At 32.7% G+C, this 22,633-nt stretch overlaps 1 protein-coding gene across 5 annotated transcripts in view; it reads right to left on the bottom strand.

The window, feature by feature from the left end:
• Positions 1-2,800: 2,800 nt before the first annotated feature.
• Positions 2,801-22,633, bottom strand: part of GRIK2 (glutamate ionotropic receptor kainate type subunit 2) — a 663,286-nt gene continuing 643,453 nt past the window's right edge. The window contains exons 15-17 of one of the 5 annotated variants that reach the window (XM_040474263.1): positions 18,191-18,441; positions 6,878-7,012; positions 4,405-4,518 (exon numbers count right to left, since the gene is read on the bottom strand). In XM_040474263.1, the coding sequence (XP_040330197.1) occupies positions 6,893-7,012; positions 18,191-18,441 (371 nt within the window). In that variant the 3' untranslated portion in view covers positions 4,405-4,518; positions 6,878-6,892. Of the gene's footprint in view, positions 4,519-6,873; positions 7,013-8,575; positions 8,663-18,190; positions 18,442-22,633 lie in introns of those variants that run through there. The other 4 variants (XM_040474267.1, XM_040474265.1, XM_040474266.1 and 1 more) reach the window with 4 other exon arrangements.

Below are 22,633 nucleotides of genomic sequence, written 5' to 3'. Positions count from 1 at the left end.
TGAAAATAATTTAATGTCAAGAGAAGTCATCAGAGTGAACAGAGAAAGTAAAGGAAATCCTCAAAGTAATGATTCAGAAAGTTTTCCCCAAACCAAAGGACAACAGTACCTAAATAGAAAAAATTAGCAAAAGCCCAGCATGATGAATAAAGGTAGATCCATGCCTATCACTGGAATATTTCGAGACACTAGGGACAAAGAGATCAAAGAAACCTAAGAGAAAACTTAAAAAATCACAAAGCATCAAGGATCTCAATGATTTCAGGTTTTTCTACAAATAGACTAGAAGTAAGAAAGCAATGAAAAGACACCTTGAAATTCATCTAGGTATAAATTATTTTCAACTTAGAACTCTATACCCAGCAAAATTTATAATTACTAATGAAAGTAGAATAAAAGCATTCAGACATAATCAGAGATACAGAAATATCTCATAAAATGGAACTGTCCTGGACCTCTTCTCTAGAAGCCACCATAATTAGTGATACATCTAGAAGAGAGAAGATATATATTAGAGGCAACAGGAGATTCAACATGATTGAGAATAAGATCCTCAGCAGGCAGAAGAAGAGAGGAGTCTCATACAGAGGGCCAAACATCAGTCCACATTGGGACAGTGTGACTCAAATTATAGATACATTCAGGATTGTCATGACCAAAATCTTCACTGCCATTGTACCATCTTTTAAGCCTGAAAACATAATTCTCAGGTGATCCTAGTTCATATTGTTATTCACACTTTGCTTTCATTGATCAGACACTGATGATGCTTTTGCTGTACATGCGTGCTCTATTTCCTGAAACAGCTGGGTACTCTCGTCTATGAAAGTACTCGGCTTAAATTTACATTTCAGAGTTGGAGGTGGAGACAAGGAGCCTAGTCACAGAATATATAGAACAGATTATTCCTGGTGATCAATTTGTGGTGTACACAACAACTAGATGCCATAATTCTGTTGTATACAATTTGTTGTATGTATATTTCAAAATAAACAAATATTAAAAAGTAACATTTTGCTAAAATACTTTTAAATCATTAGTGTTTAGGATATATACTCATTCAATAATAACAAGGAACATGTATTAAAAATGTAATTGAGTTGTAAAATATTAGAAACATTTTAACTCATAAAATATCCTTATCCAATTTACATATTTGTAAGATAAAATATATCAACTTGGTGTTCTCATAGTGGTTAGGGCTGTTCATCTGTAAATATGTGAATTCTCCTTGGGATTTGGTATTCTCATAGTTGTTAGGGTTATATAGCCTCAATATAGATAGATAGATGATAGATAGATAGATAGATAGATGATAGATTAGATAGATAGATAGATAGATAGATGATAGATCATTGGTGTTTTAATCTGGTTAGGGTTATTTAGTTATGGCATATGTGAATCCATACCGCTAGTGTTTCATAGTGGCTGGAGTTACTTATGATATATGTACCTCCATTGATTACCTGAAGTTGTCAGGTTATGTTGTTGATTGTAATAGGTGTTCTCTTCCTGTCCTTCTTACAATTTAAGTACTAGGCTAGAGAAAAATGCTTACTCCAATATACTACCTTCCCAGAGAGAAGACACATTTTTTCACTGGTTGAAATTATTTTTAAAGTAACCAAGATTTTATTAAGATTAAGAATAGTATCTCATAGATGCATAAGTACCTATTAAGTAGGGAAATATCTGTTTGGCAATAATGTAGAAACCTTTTAGGAAATGGATAAAAATTCAATATTATACACTGTTTATATATCCTAAATTGCCATTAGAGTTAAATACAGAAGGTGTTTTTACACTTTTCAAAATGTTTTAATACTTGAATAAAATGACTGCCACATTTTATGAAAAATTGAAATCATTATTTCCTGACTTCTTAAAAATAATTAAAGTTGTAATTTCCTGTCTATTATTTAGTTTAATATAATGAATAATTAAAATTAAAAACTGATTTAAAATTTGATTAGAATCTAATCAATAAAAAAACTTAATATTATCCAAAATCTGAACATTTTTATGAGATATGTTGAGGCTATTTACCATGTAAAAAAAATAATACTGAGATGTTTAGGAGTGGCTTGTGTACCTCTCCAAAATTAAATTTGGTAACAAAATCATCATGGAAATATGAATTTTAATTTAAAATAACTGATACTAGAAATTTTCAAAATACTTGTTCATTTAATTTTTAATTTAATTAGATGTCAGCAATTTGATTATGCAACTTCTCTGAGTTTAAAAAAATACAGAGGCTTTTCTTTTTTCTTTTTTTTTTTTTTTTTTTTGGTCACTTCTAATTTAAATGGTTACCTTTTTTGCTTTAAAACAAAGTTCTGTCAGGATGTTAACATCTAAACCACATCATTACTAATTTGTTGGTATTGAGCCTATCTCCTCCTCTCCTTTAGCTGAATTATCAATGCACAAGGAATTCTTAAGTTGGACATGGGTTAAACTTCAAATATACTATTAGTAAACATTACACAGTCTTACACAACCTTATGAATATAGTCAATATCTACTCGTGGAAAAAGTAAGATCATGACTGCTGCTTCTAGAACTGCTATTTTTCTCATTTAAACTGCCATAAACCTAGAGATTACATTACAGCCCAGTCCAGCTTTTCCTACATCTGTGTAGTTCATCACTGAGCCTTTTTCTTCTTTTCTCCAGGTGGTTGGGAAGTGGCCATCCTTGATGATCTAGAAGGTTTCAGGAATCCCTGAATTCTCTGAATGCCATGAACATATTGTGCATTCATTTACACATACAAGAGAAAAATGAAAGTCAAAGCTGAAAGTAAAATGGACATAATTTTAATGTTTTTTTTTTTAATTTTGTGCATTGGATTCAAACAGCAAACTGTGTGCACTCAACTGTTATCACAATGTTGTCAAGAGGTCTGTGTCTTTTACCATTTTACACACAATTGTTCATTACAGTATGTTATCAGCCTCGTGGAAACCAGGGGTGTGGCATGGTAAGCAGTGGTGGTAGTGCACCTAGCTTTTATATTATCTAACTTGAAAATATTTCTCTTCTATGATTCCTTTTTTTCTTGATAAAAATAGTTTTCACCAAACGTTGGTGGTGCACACGCACTACCATTCATGCTTGGCATCACACCCCTGACAGGAACACATGTTCTTATTTTGTTGATAAAAAGTATTACAAAAATTTCCATACAAAAACTATTTTCATAGAAATCTTGCATTTCCACAAATAAACCTGAACATTTTTTTGAAAAAAACTGCTCAAGAATTTTGTTCATTTAACATTGTGACTGTATTGATAAATGCAGTCCGCTTCGAAGTTCTCCACACATACTTTTCTATAGATGAACAGTCCCCTTTCTCCTTTCACTGAGATCTGCCCAGGCTCCATCAAGTTCATTTAGAGCGGGAACGAGGGTTTAGATGAACATATCTGAATGTTAGAATGAAAGCTTCAGTCTTCCACATAACCATCAATACTCAGCCCTCTTTTACGACTTAAGACAAAGATTGCAGAACATCATCCTTTTTCATTCAGAATCTCTGAACCAACTGTTGCCCTTTTATTCGGGGGATGGGATTGGGGAAAGGGTATAAGGGGGTAGGGTAAGGATCTGGTAGAGTTGTATGCTAAATCTCCTGCTTTAGTAAATTTAAGAAAAACATTATTGCCTTGGTAATTGACATTTCTATCTCAATCAGTGACACAGACTGTCAAAAGAAAGAAAGAAAGAAAGAAAGTACTGATGAATATCTGCTTTATATTCCACTTGCCATGAAATTCAGATTTGTTTTGCATTACATTTTTTTTCACATCCTATAAAAACACATATCGTCTATTCAGATGATATTATACTGAGTAGCTGGGGGCTAGTAACATCATCACCTCTATTACCTGGGTGTCAGAAGACTGTACTGTTTCTTGTATCACTACAGTTTTTGCTGATTCCAAGTATTTTTATTCTTTAATGATTTTTTTTTTTTTTACTGGTTACCCTTGGGGCATCGATTTTCCACCTCCTGGCAACAGTTGGACTTCAAAAGGAACCTGTAATTTCCTACTGGACTGCATTTGAAACCAGCCACAAAATGCGCATGTCACATTCACTCAGAAGAAGGGAGGAACCCATGATAAACAGTGTAACCCAGTGTAACTTGGTTGATCCGTGATGCTTGCAAATCAAGTCTGATCATTGCAACTGCTTAGATCACAGAGTCTCTAGTTCATAGACACAGCGGCATGAGGTAACTCATTTTATTTTGCACAGGTTGCATATTTCCACAGGAAACATTCTCGCTAAATTGTTTGGAAAAAAAGACGACAGTTTGTGCTTGGGTGTTTGGCCTCCCAGCTTTATGCCATGGTTTCTTTACCTGGCAACCTTCTGTCGTTAAATGTGTGCATGTTGATAACTTCTTCTGTTTTCACAATAACTGGGGCCTGTGGCTTGTGTTTTAACCGTCGCTGGCACTTCAGGGACATCCTCAGTTCTTCCACCATAGCGCTACAGAAGGACCTCTAGGAACAACACAGAGAATGAAATATTACAAAACAGATACACTGCAACTGCCCAGAAATAATATTAAACTCATTTTCAACAGACTTGTCAACATAAAAGCCTTGAAGGTTTGAAATATTTCATTAAGAAGATTATAACAGTTGTTGCACTTTTAATAAACAACTCATGATATTTCAAATATTTTTATCAAAGTGGGCTAGTTTAAAGAAAATCTCCACCCGACAGTGAAATTAACTGCCAACAAGGAATGCATATAGTATGTATATGTTGAATAAGATTTTCAGATGTAAAATTTATTAACATCATGAAATATAAATCTACCTTAAAATTTAAAAACAAACACGTATACACAAATCAATAACCAGAAATCCATTCTTGATTTTTTAACAAATAGAAGAAATGTACTACTTTTAAATCACAACATGAAATATGAAAATTTTCTTTAAACATGGATTCTACATTGTGCATCTCAAAACAGAACAAAAATAGTACTCACACATTTAGACATAAAAACATGGAAAATAATTTCTGGTATTCATCATATCTTGGTGTGATTATGCCTATAAAGCTATCGATGATGATTACAAACAGATATGATTTAATCATGAAATGACAAACTGTAGCACGTTAAAAATACATGAATATTAATTTTTTTGTCAACATAGGCTTCATGACTGAAAGCTGGCAAGTAAGTTATTCCATGAAGAAAAAATGACCCTATAAATATTATTTTAATTCCCATTTCATTGGCAATAGATTTTGTTAGAAATTCTGTATATCTGGGGCTCATTATTACACATTCCTCACAATTCCTATTACAGAGTCATATATGTGAAACAAAATTTTGTTAGTCTCCTTCCCCAGTTAATTGAGATACACATGTATTAGTTACATATGAATCAGATTCATGGACAAGTTTCATATTGTAGTTGGAATTCAGATGGGCTGAGACTTAGGTTCTTTCTGTGCAAGCACTAAAAGTACGAACAACAACCAAAAATGTGGACAAATATGAAAAGTTTATACAGTTCCTAACAGTGATATGAAAACAGTGAAATAAACCTAATCAAGTTTGCGTATGAAGACATTTTTTCCTTTAGATGTTGCTGCTTTATCGTTTATCAGTTTAGGCTAATTCCAAAATAATACAGGATAAAATATTGAATACCATATATGTGCCTTATGTTTGTAAAAATATTTTGCATGCATAATCTTTTGTGTCATTCAAACTAATACTTTGAATTAAAGTAGGCATCTATGTGACAGAAAACTGATTCAGAGAAAAGGCAAATAAATCACTTTCTGTGGCTCATACCTGAGACTACAGCAATATATCCTGATACCCAATTTTGTGATTTTTGACCCTGCCTTAGTATCTTCTTGTCCATTATTGGCTATATCTTCATTTCTCTTCTATGGGTTCCTGAACAGTTTCCTTATTGGTATTCCCAACTCTAATGTCTAGGCTACCCTTCTCCAAAGGCTCACAAATAACAGAAAAATCTATTTTTTAAACCAGTTAATAGCATTTCCTTGTCCAACAAACAGATAAAATCCAAACGTCCTGTTTTTTCCCCATCATGACTTCTATGATTCAGCTTTCCTCCTTCCTCCTCAATTTCCCCTCTCCATTTCTTTTTTCTCTACATATACTCCTCTCTGCTTGGACCTCCAGGATTTTTTTCTCCTTCGCTTCTTGCTCTAGTGCCCTGCAGAATTCTTTCACCCTTCATATCAATCCAACTTTATCCCTTATCTCAGGACATGACTCATATTTTCAGTTATTCAGAAATCACTTTCCAAATTACCAGAATCGTTATTTCATTCAATGTGGTTTTGTCCCTCTAGCATTTTGCATTCATTGTCATGTTTTTCTATCTGGCCTCACTGTCTTCTGTGTATCCTTCTCACTAAATTGTAAAGAGCAGAAATCAAATTCTCATGGCAATGAGTGAGCACACATGTATTCTTTAACTGTTGACTGAATTTTAACAACAGTTACACATGACCCTAATATTTGAATTCTAATTTAACAGTGCGTTTAATTCATTTGCTTAAAAGTTTTTTCAGAAGCTTAGTAAAATGCATGTCTATGAGTTATCTGATTAATCAGGTAAAACTTTGGCATTTGTTTAATAACATTAAATTAGTAAAAATATTAATTTATTAGTACTTGTAATGGGTGATGATTAAATGCTACACATGGATTTCCCATTAACTACAGTTACTGCCATGCATTATTTATAATGTGTTAAATTATACAGTTCAGAAGTTCATGAATTATATTTCTACTAAAGGATTTATATGACACTGACAGCCAGTAGATGGACACAGTGTTTCTCATTGCTTAATACCTACTATTAGATGTACTTATTAAGAACATGATGATAATGATGATGAAGATGGTGATGATGACAACACTGTAGAAATGGAAAAATCTGACTCCAAAAGGGGGAAGAATACATAGTCTTGAGGTAACTTAGTCTTGGCTCTCTGTTGAAACATTTAACAGAAGAATTGATTAGATAATAAAACAAGGTCAGAACTTGATGCCATTGACACTTTAAAATGTTATAGGATGTGAAAAACGTTGAATTGTCTGAAATAAGCCTTCATTTAAAATGAGTAAATTTTGCAATGCTAAATAAAACCCTCTTCTTGGCAAACTCGATTTTTAGACATTTTGAATATATTAGTTCAAATAAACTAATTATTATTTTTTGTCCATACTAAAAGAGTGTCCTAAACAGCTGATTTTCTTTGGGAAAAAAATTTTATAAATATACATACCCATTCAACTGTGAAATGACTCAATTTTATTTCTAGTAAGTGAAAGAGTAAAGTATATTTAGTACCCTGTACTTAACTTCAGACTACAAATAAAGGCATATAAAACTCTTTTAAGTAATTTTGTATAACATTTATATTGTTGAGTAATATAAAATGTAGGTTAAAAAAGTCTGCACCAATCAAAAACCACAATACCATCACCTTTTACAAATTAAAATTATCCTAAATAAATTATATTTACAAATTTAGAAGTTCTGAAAATTACAAGCATGTGACCCCGCCATTACTATTTTAGGCTTTATCTAGTCTACAAAACTATTAGAAAGTGAACATTTTAATCAAGCAGCCTTTAATCAACCAACCAATAGCTTGGTTTTATTTAATGTCAAATTACTACTTTTACTATTTTTTTTCTTGGAATGAGTGGTATTTTACCAGTTCCCTTGATCTATTAGTGTATGTTTACCTAGAAAATAGTTTTATTTTAGGTTATTAATAAAGTCACCGTGAAACCATGGGTTCTCTTCTTGTAGAATATTTCTAATCCTTCACAAAACTATGAAAATTTAGATCTCAGTAAGAGTTTAGAATCTACATGGAAAATTGAAAGAATGTAATGATATCATAAAGCACTGTTCATTTGTGGCACTAGGACAAAAACATATTCTCTACTTTTTTTTAAAGCTTTAGAATGCAAATTCCATATTGTAATCTGTGTTAAAATCTAAAGTTGAAACTTCAGAAATGATGGTGAATTATAGTTGTTTCCCTGTGCCGTATGTTGCCAAAAAATTACTATGTCTAACTTTTAAATAAAGTTCTAATGTCATTCAAGAGACAATCTGTCTTTCCTACTTCATATAATAATTGGAACTTTAAAAATGCCTTTTTATTGAAATATTAAATAAGGTTTTGAAAAACCCAAGTGCATGTAACAGGAGTTTCTTGGATTATAATAAAGAAGAAGAAAAGGGGGTGGGGAGGAGGAGAGGAGAAAGGAGAGGCAGAATAAAGAATAAAAGAAAAAAGAGAGCAATAGAGAGGGGAGGAAGGAAGTAGAGAGGGAGGGAAGACAAAGAGGGAGGAGGGTGAGAGGAAGAGGAAGAAAACTATGTTGCTTTTCAAATCACTTCTTAAGAATGGAAAACCACAAATTGTGTCATTAAATAAGGTAACTTTCTTAGGGTGAAAACAACAACAAAAATGTTTCTCCACATTAATATAACAGACTACAAAAAGAAAAAAGAAAGGCACAAGGATACTAACCATTATTAAAAACCTCTTTTAGTAAGTTTCAAAAGTTTACTAAACAGTGTCTGGATGGTAGGGTGGCACTAACCAAATAGAAGATTCCTGAAAATGAAAATTTAAATCTTTGAGCTGTTAGCATGTATAATTGCATTTAAATTAGTAAAACTCATTATAAAATTCACTATATTTAATGAGGCAACCTGTATTTACACATCTCTAATTCTATAAAGGATGAAGGTCCGGAAACTTTAAAAGTATAAATGTGGCTATATTTACATTGTTTTTAAATAAAGCTGTATTTTTATTTGGAGTATATAATAAGACAACATAAAAAGTCCAGAGAAAAAATGTTCCACGAATATCATTATTGGTGTATAGAATAATTTATTCTGAATAGCTTAACTTTTTAATTTACAGATATGTTTATATGATCACATGATGTGACAGCACTTGGCAAAACACATAATTTTTTTGAATATTAGAAATCTAGTTGTAAATATGTTCCACACTGGACACTGGCATAAACTCCACTTTTAAGTTAAGACCTTTATATCTATCAATGTCTTTTTTAAAAACAGCAACTGATGAAAAATAACCAATTTGAATTTTTAAACTTTGAAGCTTGTCACTTTCAACTTGAAAATATGTTGTCATTTATCACCCAGAGGAGAAATAATCATAAAATATTATACAGTACGATCAAGTCTGTATTTAGTATTTATTTATTTATTTATTTATTTTTTTAATTTTTTAACGTTTATTTATTTTTTTGGGACAGAGAGAGACAGAGCATGAACGGGGGAGGGGCAGAGAGAGAGGGAGACACAGAATCGGAAACAGGCTCCAGGCTCTGAGCCATCAGCCCAGAGCCCGATGCGGGGCTCGAACTCAAGGACCGCGAGATCGTGACCTGGCTGAAGTCGGACGCTTAACCGACTGCGCCACCCAGGCGCCCCTAGTATTTATTTTTTAAGGAGGAAACTATTTTACGTGTCTTGCTGTCTATTCTTTGATAGTATAAATGATACTCTAATATTCATTCAGAATAATTTGCAACCATTTTTGCATACTTGAAATTTCCTACTTGAAATTCCATCAAAAATATTCAAGCTACTTCTATCAGATTTGTAGCTCAATATTCTAATATATACTAGCTTATATCAACTAATCTGCCTTTTCTAATGTTGTATTTAATTTTCAGAGAGTGTGAGTGGGGGAGGGGCACAGACAGAGAGGGGGACAAAGGATCCCAAGAGGGTGGTTGTGCTGACAGCACAGAGCTCAACATGGGGCTCCAACTCGAGAACCATGAGATCATGACCTGAGCCAAAGTTGGAAGCTCAACCAGCTGAACCACGTAGGTGTTCCTAAATTGCTTTGTTTTGTGCTTGTCCTTTAAATTGCTTGTAATCTGGGGACACCTGGGTGGCTCAATCGGGTGAGTGTCCAACTTCGGCTCAGGTCATGATCTCACAGTTCCTGAATTTGAGTCCTGAGTTTGAGCCCCACGTTGGGCTCTGCTCTGACAGCTCAGGGCCTGGAGCTGCTTCAGATTCTGTGTCTCCCTCTCTCTCTCTGCCCCTTCCCCACTTGTGCGCCTGTGTGCGCTCTCTCTCTCTCTCTCTCTCTCTCAGAAATAATAAATGAATTAACTTAAATAAAATAAAATAAAATAAAATAAAATAAAATAAAATAAGTTTGTCATCTGGTCATGGATAACCAGTCTGTTCTCAGACACTTTTCTAATTAATTTTTGATGCTGTGGGCCATTTGACCATGAAGTCCAAATCACATATAGTGAAGACAAACCCAAACAGTCACTGATCCCTGCATACAATTATCCCATATTAGATAATAGCTAATCAACTAAATAGTAACTAAAATGGAGTAAAAGTATAAAGAATATAAGATGCAATATTTTATATAGGCATTGCTGCATTAAATGGAGAAAATAATTGTCATTTACTATGACACATTCCTTTTGATTTATACTCTTTTTACTTAACAGTATTTTTAAAATATCAAAGAGCTAATGCTGTACATCAGAAGTATAAATTGACCTAAGGCTATATGAATGTAACAGTGAAGCAATGAGAGATGGAAAGTGACTAGTTAATACACTCATGTCAAAAATATATATAGCAACTTTGATCTTGATATTCAGTTCTAGAGCAGCTATCATTTTGAAAAAAATATGTTATTTAGATAAGCTTTGCAGCTGTCAGACGGGACTTTTTACATGCAGCTTCTGTAGTGATCTTATTGCTTAATCACTTTAATTTTACAGCTAGAGAAACTCAAACTCAAGAAGTCGTTATCTATCTAAGGTTATGCATGTAACTGGCATGAGAACTAAAAGAAGAATGCTGTTCTCTTGATTACCATTCTACGAATGCTTTATTATTTTAGCTTGCTTCATTAACAGTGATTTGAATTTCAGTAGAGCCTTTTACCTGGATGCTGTTCTTAATAAATATTAATTTTTGAATAATAAGTAATAAATCAGACAAAAAATTATGGGGCAAAAAGAAATACATTTTTTAATGAATAAAATGACAAAGCATCCTATGCTTTAGCCTGGATTATTTTACAATAATAAACTTACCCAAAGATTAAAATATTCTCAGAAACCTTGACTCTTACAGAAACAATTGCTGAATATTTTATATTGCATTTAGCAAATACAGTGACACAGAAAGATGAAGCATCATCATACATTTTTATACTTCCCCTACTTAAGCTAGAAAAATCAATAAATAAAGTCTGAAAAGCTTCAACACCACCTTGGTCAATATAACTATGAAATGCATTTTTAAGAAAAAGCAATGTTAATCATCACATTCTTGCTAGTTGTCATACTCATACAATTTTCAACAAAACATATAACATCTAAATATCTAATGCCTAATTCCAGGAAAGCTCTCTCTTTTTAAGATCCAGAAGTTAAAATGTATCAGCTTTATGAATAATAATAAATATGTTATAGCAACCGCTGCTTATTATATGCCAGACACATGAAAAAGCTTCCATGTACATTAACAATCTTAATTTTTAAAACTTTCACATATGTTATATTCATAACTCATTTATTTGTGTATTTTAAGTGATGTATGGAAAGTTTAAATAATTTTATCCAAAGTTGAATGAAGTTGAGAAGTGACCTCAAATCTTTTTTTTTTATTCCAAAACTCACGCTTAATTGTCTAGGAAAGTGAAATAACTAGACAGTGCTTATGATCAAAGCCCACAGTCTTTTTGTCTATTTTAAACTCCTACTCCACACATTTCATCAATGCAACTTCAGGAAGGAAAACTATTAGGAGAAATAGTTAAATATGCTGCCTCCACTTGTGCAATATGTTACAGCTGAAGTCGTGTGAGACGAGGCATCTTTGACTTTGGGAACCACTTGACCCTTGGGACAAAACCTCATCTGCACAATATGGATAATGATCATTGCACACTCCTCAGGGTAACACTGTATTCAAATGAGACATTGTTCTTTAGAAACTCTAAAGTCATTTCTAAAAACAAGGTAGTGAAATTATTATCAGTCAAGCTACAATTTTAAAACATCATTTATGGGCGTAAACAGGATGGCTCATCATAAACAAATGACTTAAAAATCCTTTTGCCGATTTGGAACTAGGCTGGAGAATAAAATAAAGATTGGCATCTCATTTTTAAGTATGATTTTACATTTATGTTTAAAAACATTTTTAAAAGCCATCCAGTTAATCTTTATTTAGGTCATTTATAGAAATGAAGAGATGCTCTGCTTTCAGAGAAAAGCAGTAACTTAGACAATACATAATGAACTATTTGTCCAAAGTTTTTTTTTTTTTTTTTGCAACTTTTAACTTTTGAATAGCAACATGTTTTATGGCTAAATTTTATTATACTGAAAATTTACTTAGAACTTTTAACTTCTAAAATTTTAAATGTCATTGAAATTTCATGCATTAAATCAATGAAAGGCACAGATATTCTGTGTTTTGTTAATAGGCATTACTTGCAAAAGGTAAATATTGAAATCTGTACTGTTGATTTATAAGAGTGTTTGCACTCCTATATCTTATTCAATAAATGACTTCTTGTAAAAAGCATTGCTCCTGATGGAACAAAATTCTTCGGCATTCTGAAAGCAACAACCTGTTTTCATTCTTCTGGTTCCATGAAATACAGATTCAGTCAGCTTTGAAAGTGTTTCCTAATACATACTCTTTCATCTAGGATCCCTAGTCTTGCAGCTTTAAACTAAACCACCCTGATTTTCTCTTTATCATTCCCCCAAATTGCATTGTTTTCATTCCTTTGGCCTTCTTCTGTGAGTTACAACTTCCTTTTACATTTGTTATTCAACTCTAGACCAAAGAGCATTGTATGCGCTCTCAAAAACATTTTTAACTTTCAGTGTCTGGAAAAAACATCATTATTTAGAGGTTATCTGGAGTATGATATACCAGCATTCTATAATACAAAGAACTGCATTGACTAAAATGTACTATATCATGGAAAACAACAATACAAAATAGTTCTTAAAATGTACTTCAATCATCTTAAAGGAAAACTCAAATCAATACAAATTCAATATCTGAGCAATAAGTTATATTTTTTATTTCTCAGACATTTTTAAGACATTTTGTTATACTTAATAAAGAGTATTTTTGTTGCTAAGATTTTTCAGGTCAGGAAACTCAAAGATTCATGTTCAAACTATTCAACAAAAACAATCTTTACAGGCAAATACATTTCAATTGCACAAGAAAGAAAATATTTCTGTATATAAATCAGACAAAATATTAAACTATGTAAGTTATATTGCTATTCTTGTGGAAGTCAAAAGAAGTCAGAATTATGTACATTTTTTAAAAGAGGACATCTTAAAATATTTAAGAAATGAGTACTTTTAAACATAAATTAATTATGTCATAAAATAGTTTAATGAAAATTAAAATTATTACAATCACTTCTAATTCATGCTTACAAAACCAATATACTCTAATACATACTACCGGGCAAAACAAAATTCTGTATATTAAGTAGCTTTTTTCAGTTATACAGTAAGACTTAGAGAGAAACAGGACTTTCAAACATATCCACGTAACCTGAAATGCACTGATAATTGCCTCAGATACACAACAGTTTCTTGGATTCTTACTGAGTGAAACTTAAGTAGTAATATTTTTTTAAATCAGGGAAAAGGTAAGGCAAGAAGAAATAAATTAGAAAATTCACATGTTGATTAGTTACTTTTTCAGACGTAATAGAAAAAGAAAAACTTTTTCGAGGATCTTTCCAAATGGTCAAGTTATACTTTGGAAAAATCAGAAAAATAAATATTTATTTATTTAAAAGTTTGAATAAATGAAAAGCAATGTATCTTTGATGCATTAATATTTGCATCAAAATTAAAACCATGAATTATTATGAAAATTGTAATACACCATCTTGTGGTTATCTGAAAGGAATGCAATTTACAGTTTTTGAATTTTTAAAGTCTATATATTTCAGCATTTTCTTCTGTTTTCCAATTTAACCTGCCTTCATTTAAAAATGGTATTTTCTTATACTACTCTTAATTATCAAACAACTTGAAAATATAAAGTTATAGTCATCAAGACCTATTTGTTCCACTTATATTTTATAAAATATGTGCTATAAAAGACATCTTATTTTCCACTTTATATAGTAATAATAATAGCTATTAATTTTATTATCCTCATTAGAGGTAAGACTTGACATGGGAAGCTATTAGCTATTCATAAATTTTTCCGTAAAGTTCATATTCAACTAGAATTGTGTCTATATTGTATCTGGCAGCCTATTTAGATAAAGAGAAGAAATTTCATTTTTTAAATACTGGAATACTATAGTCTAAAGAAAGAAGGAAGAAAATGGAGAAAGAGAAGGGAAAAGAATTATGGAATTATGAATAATATATCGTTGCTTGCCTTCAATGTGAAAAATATAATTCATTGCATGTTTGGCTCTCAACAAATAATTATTGAGTAAATGAATGATTTCAAAAATATTTACCTTATTTTTAAAATGTAATTAAAGGCACAATTATAAGTGTAAATAAACTGTGAACTTCTATATGTCCTCATGCATATTTCAGGATAAAATCTAGGAATATTTTATGGCTAGTGTTAATAAATTAAGTAAGGTGCTAAACAAACTGTATAACTAAATAAAATCTTTTTCTCAAGAAAGTTAAAGAAGAATTGAGCCCAAGAACCTAATTTATCCCACTAAATAAAATGGGTCACTTTTAATAAACCTACAAGTATTTGTTTTATAAATATAGTTCTTTTGAACTATGTAGAAACATAGTTCTTTTTTATTCTTTTTTTTTTTTAACGTTTTATTTATTTTTGAGACAGGGAGAGACAGAGCATGAACAGGAGAGGGTCAGAGAGAGGGAGACACAGAATCTGAAACAGGCTCCAGGTTCTGAGCTGTCAGCACAGAGCCCGACGCAGGGCTCGAACTCACGGACCGAGAGATCATGACCTGAGCTGAAGTCGGCCACCCAACGGACTGAGCCACCCAGGCGCCCCAGTTCTTTTTTATTCTTTATGATACACTTTTTAAAACAGTTCACTAGAATGAACTTCATTATTAATTTAAATACAAAGAAATAGGTAAATAAATAGATGATAGATCAATCTACCTTATGCCAACAGGCACTATTTGGGACCTCAAAGATGCAAACCAAAGACACTAGGTCTTTGACCAAAGGAACTAAAAGTCTAATAAGGGAGAGAGGCAACCACACAGAAAAAGCTACAAATGCTTAAAATAGTGTGCTAAGGGAGAATGGAGATATGCAGAAGCTTCACAGAAAAAAAAGATATCTAGACTTAATGATGGATGCGGTTTAAATGGGCAAAACACCTTCCCAGCTTTCTCAAAGGAGGGGAAACTGTTTTTGGAATTATGACAGTACCTGAAATCACCTAAGTATAAAAAAGTGAAATGTACATGTCATATTTTTTTCATTGAAATAGGAAATGAAAACCTAACACCATCTTGTGGAAATAACTGTGTTATGTACCCAAATCCATTATATCCTATTGATTAAGGAAAGCTTTCTGGGCGAGTTGATACTTAGTCTTGAATGCCTAACCTAAAATGACTGGTAAGAGGTTGCCAGGTAGAAAAATGGTCAAGATTTGTTCAAATGAAATGGAAGAGGATTTGAAAAAGCTGAATGACCTTGTAAAATTGAAAGTAATTTAGTCTGGCCAGAGTAAAGGTACAAATTGGAGAGAAGCAAAAAATAAAACTCCAATGGTAGGGACAGATCCCGAAGTGCCTCATGTGCTAAGCTAGTGAATTTGGATTTCATTTTGGAAGCTATGTGGAGACAGGGTGTGAAAAGCATTGGGAATATGACTAATAATGCTCATGTAATATCAACATAGATGTTTCTTTCCAACGTAATGTTTCATCTATTTCAGTCAATACATTACATTCCTTTTCCTTAACTTTTTAGGTCCTACAGGTCCATAGAAATTCAGGAGAGCTGGTTGATATGTGGAAAATCCAACTAAACTAGTTATTTATAATAATATTGAAGAAGGTTTTTTACAGAATTAAATCCATAGATTCTTTGCTTTTTGTTTTTGTTTTTTGTTCTGTTTTTTGTAACAGAATGTTTATACATTAATTGTGCGTTAAAGACATGGCCTAGGCAAATCATATGACTAGGATACAAAGAGACAAGAGCAAAGGAACACCACATGTTTAAAGAGATTAATTCATTTGTTTTATTTTAATACTGAGATATATCTTTAATACATATAGAAGATTTGAGGTTCCAATTAGAAAACCCAAATTCCTTCTGTATTTTTGGACTCATTTTAAGCATTATCTAACCAAAAAACACATTTATTGGCAAATTATAGTAAAAATGGAAATTGAGTTAATATATTTTGTCTTTGATTAGTTCTTTGGATTTGACTTTAAAACTCATTTTGACACTACAAAAAGGATCATAACATAAAAAGTGTACTTAGACTTACTTGTCAGTCACAACAAATATTTGACTTAGCTAAGTCAGCAGATATAGCCATCCTGGATATTGTGGGGGGGGGATTTTTCAAAATTTGAATTGGTTACTTTCCTCACGGATAAAATGAGACTATCAAAATGGTCATTTATAAAAACATTATTTTGAAGTGTTAAATACTGTAGTTAAGGAAAAATATAGAAATGTATCCAAAATTTTGATTTCAGAAGGATAATTGCAACATAAATTACCAAAGACACAGGAAAACGTTTTTGCTTTTCAAAAATAGTTTTAAAGGTGTAAGTGCTCAAAGAATATTTGCAGAATACATTTACCTTAATGTATGATATTATTTTTAATTTCATATTTTTACTCTTTATATTTACCAATAAAAATTGATAAACCTTTTGAATATGAAAGGGAACATAATATCACTGTGACACAAGGTCTAAAAACTTAAGCCCTAAAAAATGTTTTTTTATTAAAAACAAAAGAGGGGCCCCTGGGTGGCTCAGTCAGTTAAGCATCTGACTTCTGCTCATGATCTCATGATCTCACAGTCATGAGTTCCAGCCCCATGTTGGGTTCTGTGCTGACTGCTCAGAGCCTCAAGCCTGCTTCAGATTCTGTGTCTCCCTCTCCCTGCCCCTCCCTCGCTCACATTCTCTCTCTCTCAAAAATAAATAAACATTAAAAAAATTAAAAACAGAGATGCTTACATACAAAGAGTAAATGAAATGCCAGAAGACTTAAAAATGGTAAAGCAGTATTTCATGTTTAGAGCTATAAATTTACATACAAAACGTGGCATGTACCATCTGAAAGAGAGATCTTTCTATAAATATTCTTCATATTTATAGAACTGAGGAAATTATAGCACTATAAATATATAATTTGAATGAGACTCACAATTTTTTTTAAGAATGGAACAGAAAGACATTTGTACAAAATATTAAACGTATTAAAATCCCAAGAAAATATGCAGTAGTCTCAGGTGTGTATATACATTCTTCTAAAGACTCTGGTGCAAAGGAATAAAGGATTAAAAGTAACATTAAATGGCAATAAAGGAACCACACTATTTTCACATATTCACTAATTTAGAAAATTAGCTGTTATTTCCACAATGCAAGTTAAGATTTCTTTTTTCCATTATAAATTTATTGCACTAAAAATCTTCAAAGAAAAATTTCATTTACCCTCTAACTTGAAACTGTTCTTCAGGATTGTATTTTAAAGCACTCTTTATCTGCAGAGAAGTACTTCTCTTCATATTACAATTTCTTATTTTTGCTTCCTTCATTAATTAACTATATTCCTCCATTAAACTAACCACAAAGAACTTCAAGCAGCCAAAGTCTCTTCCTTTTCAGGCTTCAGTAAAAGGAGAAATAGCCACTTGTTCTGAAGCTGGCTCCGATTTAAACATACCATGTTTAAATTAAAAAGCACAAAGCTGATCATGATTCTTTCTGTGAACCTTTGTTAGATAACGAATGGCAGAAGACAATTAGCGGTCACCGTTCTAAGAATTACCCTTGGTTGGAAAGATCAAAAATAGTTTGTTTTATTATCACAACAATTGCCTTAAATTGTAAAAAAGTGACATTTACCTTTTCCAATTGAGCGTTTTTTTTGGACTTGTATAAAAACTCTCCCACTGCCACAAAAACGGAGAGCACCAGGCCGGCTGCCAAAACAATGAAGATGCCACCAATATTTTGAACCCCCAGGGCACTGGCCTCTTTGCTCTCTTCCTCTGGACAACCATTGCCCCTCCACCACTTTTCCTTCATCATGTGCAGCTTGCCTTCCTCTTGCAGCTGAAGAATTGCTATGGTGATTTTGTCTCTGTATGGAGAACCTAAGAAGAGAGAAGATAGGTTAGCTATTGCAAGGAAACTGGGGTTTTATAATTAAAGGTTAACATGATCAGAGGAGGCCAGAACTTTTTCCAGACACTCCAAAGTAATCCAGTATTTATGTTCAACAGAAAAAAACAACTGGAAAATGACAAAGAACAGACAGTTAAGATAAGTGAGTAACAAGATAAAGTAGTGCCTTTCTGATTTTGAAAGATAGAATAAAATTTGTTTTTAAGGAAGAAAACGTCTCTTTTTAAAAGGCAGACAACTCAGCACTGGAAAATAAGTAAAGCAGAGGTAGAAACCTAAAAAAGACATTATAGAGTGCCAGGATAGTTAGGAATGCTAATAGTTAGGAATCATTCCACATTGAAAAACAGCATTCATAAACCAGTAATCTCTATTTTTAGGAAAGTTGTGGGGAAAATTGTGTTTCGCATGAATAAGTGCAATAATTTAAGGCAATTATGATTAACAAGCTGTATTCAGGGATAGCTAATACTTTGCAAATCATAGGTAATCATTTCTATTTTTTTATTTTATATGAATAAAAGAAATAAAAGGCTTATACAGGACATGGATCATTCAAAAATCATAATGACAATGCATAAGATTTTTGGACAGTTTATGTATTATTTTGTGCTTTGGAGGGAAATGTTCTTTCCAGTGGTGGCAACAGTATAAATGAAATTTAGTATTTATGGTAATGGGGGTAGATATTAATCTGCATTAGCCATCATATCATAAGTAATAGCTTTTCTAATTGGTTGCCCAGAAGCATAGAATAATATTGAACTACAAGCATCTTTCAACACCCATCTCAAGGGATTGGTGTTACTTCTTTTTCCCACCCAGAAATAGCCTGTATCTAAAGTTTCATCTTCTTTCCTCAAACACTATAGTGCACATTCCATTTTTCTGCATATGCTCATTCATAAGTTTTTCTGCTTACATAAGAATACTAATTTTAGTTTGTATTCAATATTGCCTCTGATACCTTTTTTTTTTTACTTAAATATACCTACAGGGACCTATACTGAAACTTTATTTTTGCTAAGAGTGATTAAAAACCTCATCAGGAAACTTTTCTGTCTCAAAAGGGATACCACTATATATCTTGCTTTTACTTGCTTAATATAACACGACCAATTCAGCCTCACTCTCTTCGCAGGAATAGTCAGGCTAAAAGCAGAAAAACAAGGGAAATCATAGGCAGTAAATAGCCTGTTGAAAAAGTTGGAGGAGTGATGATCTACCAAATCCAGCTGGTGAGTTTTTTCTTCAATGTAATCCTTAATCTTAGAAGAAATGTGTAACTATAATGCTTCTATACAACATTTCTCCAGCTTTCCTAAAAAAGGGACATTATCCATTCCTATATTTAGAACTCAAATATTTTATTTTCACTGTACATTTAATTCTTCATGATAATAAAGGAATGTCTGCCTCTTGGCTTCTTTGCTGTGCTCTCTTCCAAATGCCACTCTGATGAAAATATCTAGTTTAAAATCAGTCCCTCACCCACTTCAGTCTCAGTGGATGTCCCTTTCTACTTTGATCACTAACTAGACACTCAGCCTAGGTCACTTTTATTATTATTATTATTATTATTATTATTATTTACCTTTCAGGATGAGACTTATTTTCCCATGTAGATTATAAACTATTTGGAATAGATTATATTTATCTATCTATGTGTATCTATCCATCATCTATTTCTATCATGTATCATCTACCATAATTCTCAATATTTTCTCACATAATAGGCTCTCAGCAAATATTTCATATTATGGAGAGCATAATATCTGACTGAGGCATTCCTAACATAATGTAAGAGTAAAAACCTAGTGTTTTCAGTCTCTCTGACATGTATTTAAAAACCATAAATTAAGGCCATCTGTTTGGCTATCAAGTTTTCATTAGTTCACTGCATCTAACCTAGCACCAGCTTCAAGGTCACTTTTATGTTGAATTGCCATTCTGATTAACCATGTGTATTCTCAGCAAAATAAATGTCCGATTGAGGGGAAAAAAATCTCCTTTAAGCAGAATTGCAGTTCATTAAATATGTCTTTTAATTAGAAATATAGCATCTGAAGCAAATTTGTGCTGATAGAACTTGTGAAAATGGCCACATATGACTAATATAAAATGTGATTTGGGGGCCCCTGGGTAGCTCAGTCGACTGAGCATCAGACTTGGGCTCAGGTCATGATCTCATGGTTTGCGGATTAGAGACCTGCATTGGGTGCTGTGCTGACAGCTCAGAGCCTGGAACCTGCTTCAGATTCTGTGTCTCCCTCTCTCTCTGCCCCTCCCCCTCCTTTCTCCCTCAAAAATAAATTTTAAAAAAATTTAAAAAAATTTAAATGTGGTTTCTTTTCTGGAAGCACAATTGTAAGCAAAATTTGGGGTGATAGTGACTTGAAAAGTAGACTTTCAAATATGAAAAAGTCTTGATGTAGCCAAGTAATATTTTTGAGCCAGCTTATTTCTCATCCTGAACAATATTGAAAGAATACCATTTTATTGCCAACTCGCCATACCCATTAAACTGCATTAGAATGTTTATTCTAATATCTTCACACACAATATTCTCCCCCTACTTTCTCAAAGTAAGGCACAGACAAAAGCAACCCACTTTTCAAGAAATGATAGATACGCTTTGATGTCTTGCTTGGCTGTGCTTCCTATTTCTAGCACTTACTGTAAACTTGAAAATTTCTCATTGCTAGCAAATCTCCCCATACTTGTTTCCAACATAAATATAGTAATGTGTAAATAGAATTTGGGTTAAGTCAAAGCTACAAAGTTAATATACCTCATTTAGAGGTCTTTAACAAGATAATATAGGGAACATAAGTGATGAAAGTAAATCCTTGCCATGTTTTACTTATTCTGTCACTGATTTAGTTTAAGTAATTATTTTTAAAGAAACAATTCAATAATAAATCATTGCTCCTTTTAGTATATCATTTGGTGCTCTTTGGGAAGAATTTCTATATAGATATCAGTTGAAGTCACGCATGGACTGAAATTTCATCTAGTTGAAAAATCTCAAGGATACACTGAGATCGAAGAACAAAAGTATCTTTCATCCTCCTTGTGACATGAACAGCCAAGTGCTCAGCTCTAATGCAGTGAACAGCTATTAGTTAGATAGATAGAGCTTCAGTTTTGCCCAAACTCCAACCCAGCCTCAATCCAAATGCTGGCAAGGCAGGAACCATGAGAACACTGAGTAGCAACAAGAGCAGCCATTTGTGCACGGCAAGGCTGCCTCCAAGGAAGATGTGTATGTTTACAAGAGGATTTGAAGATTGATTAGAAAACTACTGAGGAAATTGTAAATGTAGCTATTATAATGCAAAGTATTGTACTAAAAGTCAATCCTCAAATGCCTAAGAGGACAGACAGATAGCCATAAATGAGTGAAAAAGCACTGTAGACAAAAATATCTGAAAAATTGCAACATCCCAGTGGTTAACTTTCACCTCCAGTTTTAGTAAAACTCTACGAGAATTTCAACATAGGGTTGCCAGATATTTTATTGTGTGTGTGTGTGTGTGTGTGTGTGTGAGAGAACACATGAAACATTCTATCTAAAATTCTCTACATTAAAATATTGGCAAATAAATCATTTTTTTAATCACGCAGGATATGCCAAATTTCTCTTAGACCTGAATTTGGCCTTTCCATTTTCACTTTGTAATGTCTGATTTTTGGTTCTTTTATGTTCTTGCTCACAATGAAATTTTCTTCAGTTATTTAAACATATAGTCCATACTGACAGAAACTGTTATGTTTCCTTTTAATTTTTTTCTTAACATTTATTCATTTTTGAGAGACAGAGAGAGACACAGCATGAGCGGGGAAGGGGCAGAGAGAGGGAGACACAGAATCTGAAGCAGGCTCCAGGCTCTGAGCTGTCAGCAGAGAGCTCGACGCAGGACTCGAACTCATGAACTGTGAGATCATGACCTGAGCCGAAGTCAGACGCTCATCAACTGAGCTACCCAGGTGCCCCATGTTATGTTTTTAAAATGTGTGTGTGTGTGTGTGTGTGTGTGTGTGTGTGTGTGTTTACAATTTTCCAAAGGATCCCATTTACCAGATAGAAAAGGTTGTAGCTTATAAAAGGAAGGAAGGAAGGAAGGAAGGAAGGAAGGAAGGAAGGAAGGAAGGAAGGAA

The sequence above is a fragment of the Herpailurus yagouaroundi genome, unplaced genomic scaffold, assembly GCF_014898765.1.
Source record: "Herpailurus yagouaroundi ecotype Mexico unplaced genomic scaffold, PumYag 139, whole genome shotgun sequence".
Lineage (NCBI taxonomy): Eukaryota > Metazoa > Chordata > Mammalia > Carnivora > Felidae > Herpailurus > Herpailurus yagouaroundi.
The sequence above is the reverse complement of the archived record's forward strand: the minus strand, read 5'-3'. Positions and strand labels throughout refer to the sequence as shown.